Source organism: Pteropus vampyrus, unplaced genomic scaffold (assembly GCF_000151845.1).
Source record: "Pteropus vampyrus isolate Shadow unplaced genomic scaffold, Pvam_2.0 Scaffold12, whole genome shotgun sequence".
NCBI lineage: Eukaryota > Metazoa > Chordata > Mammalia > Chiroptera > Pteropodidae > Pteropus > Pteropus vampyrus.
The window spans coordinates 1,360,204-1,364,035 of NW_011888793.1; the positions used below are offsets into that span (position 1 = coordinate 1,360,204).

Below are 3,832 nucleotides of genomic sequence, written 5' to 3' on the forward strand. Positions count from 1 at the left end.
TAACCATAATTAAGTGTTGGAATCGGGAAGAGAAATCCATAATTACTGAATGTTTTGTGCCTGCTCTTTTCCAGTCATTCATCTGGTCAAATTTCACAAATGAAATTATGTCAACTGTGAATATTAATATTACAAATGAGGAAGATGTGGTTGTTTATGCTCCAGAATATTTAACCAAAATTAAGCTCATTCTTACAAAATATTCTGCCAGGTAGGTATGTCAGAGTGCCCATGTCCTCAGAGTTTACATTTAATATCAGTCTTTAGAAGCTTTGCAGCCTCATCTTTTCTGTTGCTGGGTGGTGGGTTTTTTTATACAGAGATCTTCAAAATTTAATGTCCTGGCGGTTCATAATGGATCTTGTAAGCAGCCTCAGCAGAACCTACAAGGAGTCCAGAAATGCTTTCCGCAAGGTGAAGAAACAATCTCTCTTTTCTTAAGACTTAAAGCATAAAGAGATACATGGTTATGAAGGTGCCATGTACACTGCTTAAATGTGGTGAACTTTGCTAAAAGACAAAATGTCAAATGTTGATTATTTTGCCCATGCTATAGGCTATGATGCCTAGAAAAAGCCAGTTTTCATGGGCTTTGCCATCCTATGATTGTCTACTGTGGCATCATGATTGAAATACCCTGGAAGTATATGCATTTGGTTGTGTGAGCAGCTCATAAAAGATACTGGCTTGGTTTTTTGCTGTTAAAAATAATTGAAGGGCTATCTCAATTAACTTGATTTTTCAGATGCTCATAGCACACTAGACATACACACAGATGGACTACACTGATGTGGACAGCCACTGAGAACACAGCTACCTGGAGACAAGCTTAATGCCTTTTATTAGGCTGTACCTACATTTAAACACTCATCATCTAATTCTGTTGTGAGGGGAAAGAGCAAGAGGGATTGAGAAAGGATAAATTCTGGCAAATATATTTGGTGTCATGGAAAGGAAATAACTCAGATTGATTGAATTTCTTTTTACCCTTAAAAAGAAAATGTAGACACATTTTTTAAATTAAAGAATGTAAAAATGGTGTTTTGCTAAATTTCCCTTACCTAAGTTAGTCCCCTTGTTAGTACTTAAATTTATATACATATAGTTCTTCTAGGTACTGGAAGTTCAGCTAAAACATTAAAAAAAACAGGAATATGTTTTCTCGTATGCCAGATTTCTCCCCTGTTACGTTTGAACATTTCTTCACATTTAGGTTAATGCAGTGGTAACAGTGTTATTTTTTTGTTTGTTCTGGGGTTTTGTTGTTGTTGTTTTCTAAAGCTGTCTAAAAGGTTCTTAACTTGTAACAGCTAGAAGTTCTACTGGGACAGGTAGTGAAAATATACCTTGTTTTCAGATCATATATAAAGAAACAATTGGATTGGATTACATTTTATCATAGGCAAGGACAACGTGCCTTGTGAGGAGAAGCAATGGATATTGCAAAAACTTAGGAGACGTAAAGAATAGAGTCCTGTGAAATTTGTGCTCTTACCATGCTGCAGCTCTCTTCTGATCTCACACCATTTCCTTTTTCTCTCCCATAGGCCCTTTATGGCACAACATCAGAAACCGCGACTTGGAGACGTTGTGCAAACTATGTCAATGGGAACATGGAAAATGCCGTGGGAAGGCTTTATGTAGAAGCAGCATTTGCTGGAGAGAGTAAACATGTGGTAATGTTTTCAGCACAGTACACTATCAGTTATTCGTATTGATGGACAATTACAATAGTCTATAATTTGGCTAAAATTTTATTAATTGACAGAGAATCTTTAAATGACAGTTTGCCATTATTTCCCAGTAAACTTCATCTTCCCTCCCCCAAAGGTCTGCTTATGTTTCTGATCCTAATATTGTTTAGTTTAAAACCAACTGTCCATTTTCCAGAAGCAGTAGATTCAGAGTACCTAGTCACATGTTCTTTTGACATAGTCATTTATAAATTCTCCTATTCGCAGAATTGACTAAGAATTAGTGTTTTCTTAAAAACCTAGAAAGTAAACCCGGGTTTATTTCTGTAAGAAATGCATTCTATTTTTCATTGTTACTGAAATGAAAACAATGGAATTTAAAGATATGGTGAAATAATCTATTAAAATGCTACTTAATGTTTAAACAAACTACAAAAGGTAATGACAGCTAATATTTTATGTTAGTTTTTCTTTTATGATAATGGAAACTATTACGATCTAAGCATGATTTTTAAAAGTATATATTAAGACTCATTTAACCATTAGTGTTGATAGTAGCAATATTGGTTTAAAAATATAATTACCCACATATATTCATTTGTCAAGGTCACAGTTCGTGTATAAATTTATGTTTATTAACATATTATTGAGTCACATAAAGATAGCTTATAGCTCTATTTGTTTAAAATGTGTTTTACAAAAAAAATATTAATTAATGGCCCAAATTTGTCTTCTATTGGTTTGAGGTTGAGGATTTGATCGCACAGATCCGGGAAGTCTTTATTCAGACTTTAGATGACCTCACGTGGATGGATTCTGAAACAAAAAAGAGAGCTGAAGAAAAGGTAAAAAGCAAGACAGGGCTACCTATCAAAGAAAAATTTCATAAGGAAATAGTAACTTTTAAGAAAGTTTGGAAAAAATATAATCAAGAATTACATAAAATAAAAGCTCTTTCAAGATGTTATGTTTCCAGGAACATTTTTCAATTTTTTTTAATATAATTTTCATCTTCTGTTATCTCTTTGCAATCAGCTCCTACTTGTCATGTTCAGTTCAAAACTCTGAAAAAGCTTCAACTTTTCTTTTTTTATGGAAGATTTCAGAAAACGAGGAAAATCTGATGTGAACAGGAAAGAATGAAAAGATACTATCAGCAGTTCATATTTTTCCTCCTTTTATGAAAGATACTTGAAAGGGCTCTACCAATGTCTAAAAATTTGCCCTCAATTTTTAACGCAAATTTCTAGCTAAATATTTTTAAACATGCCCATTTAGCTTTTTATATATCATCTAGAGAGAAAAAAATACTGCATTTCTATTCAAGCAAATATTAGGGAGTGTGTTATTTGAGTATTATAAGGTGCTATAATTAGAGGGATATTGAAGGAGCCTTCTTGTAATTATTCCTATCTGCACCCATTGTACACCTTCTATTGAGACTTTTAATATCTCACATAAGAATAAAGGTGAGATTTCTAAGGAAATGTTATGTTTAAGTTTACTATGCTCATTTGTCTTGATAACTAGAAGGAACAACATGTCCAGTGAAAACTGTACGTGCTTTACGAGCAATATTCACATGCAACCCGATTATTCCTCTATAGTTAGGGTTGCAGAAAGAACAGAGTATTCTTTGAACTGATAAAGAAGGAGTTCAAAACCTATTATCATGAGAGAATCAAGCTGTAGTTTGGATCTGTTTCAGGATTAAACCACATGGAGGAACCATCTTTTTCAGCTCTCACAGAGCTCTGGGTAGGTTAGGTCTAGAATTTAGGCCCCCCAGTATAGCTACCTTTTCATCATTCTGTTTAAATCTTCAGAAATTCTGGCTGGATTTGCTCCTTTTACGGCTAGCTATTCAAGACATGGGTCTGTTTGATATAGCCAATTGGAGTGTTCTAGATCATCATTTCCCAAGGTGGTGTCACAGAACACTGGACCTGCCAAGTTGTTCCACAAAAGAGAGTCCCATGGCGAAAAGAATTTAGGAAACACTTCCTGTAAGAAGGCTTCCCTGATCCCACGCTAATCTAGGTTACATGCTCCTGGGGCGTGATTTTATGGCACTATACATCACACTTGAGAGTTAATTCTCATTTCTTTGCCAATCATTGATCTTTATGGTAAGCAAT

The 3,832-nt window shown here is 34.4% G+C and overlaps 1 protein-coding gene across 1 annotated transcript in view; it reads left to right on the top strand.

Annotated features, from left to right (window-relative positions):
* The window catches only part of MME (membrane metalloendopeptidase), an 83,521-nt gene that overhangs the window by 34,932 nt on the left and 44,757 nt on the right, over positions 1-3,832 (top strand). The window contains exons 9-12 of the mRNA XM_023524020.1: positions 75-211; positions 321-414; positions 1,548-1,676; positions 2,441-2,539. Coding sequence (XP_023379788.1) covers positions 75-211; positions 321-414; positions 1,548-1,676; positions 2,441-2,539 — 459 coding nt within the window. The remainder of the gene's footprint in view (positions 1-74; positions 212-320; positions 415-1,547; positions 1,677-2,440; positions 2,540-3,832) is intronic.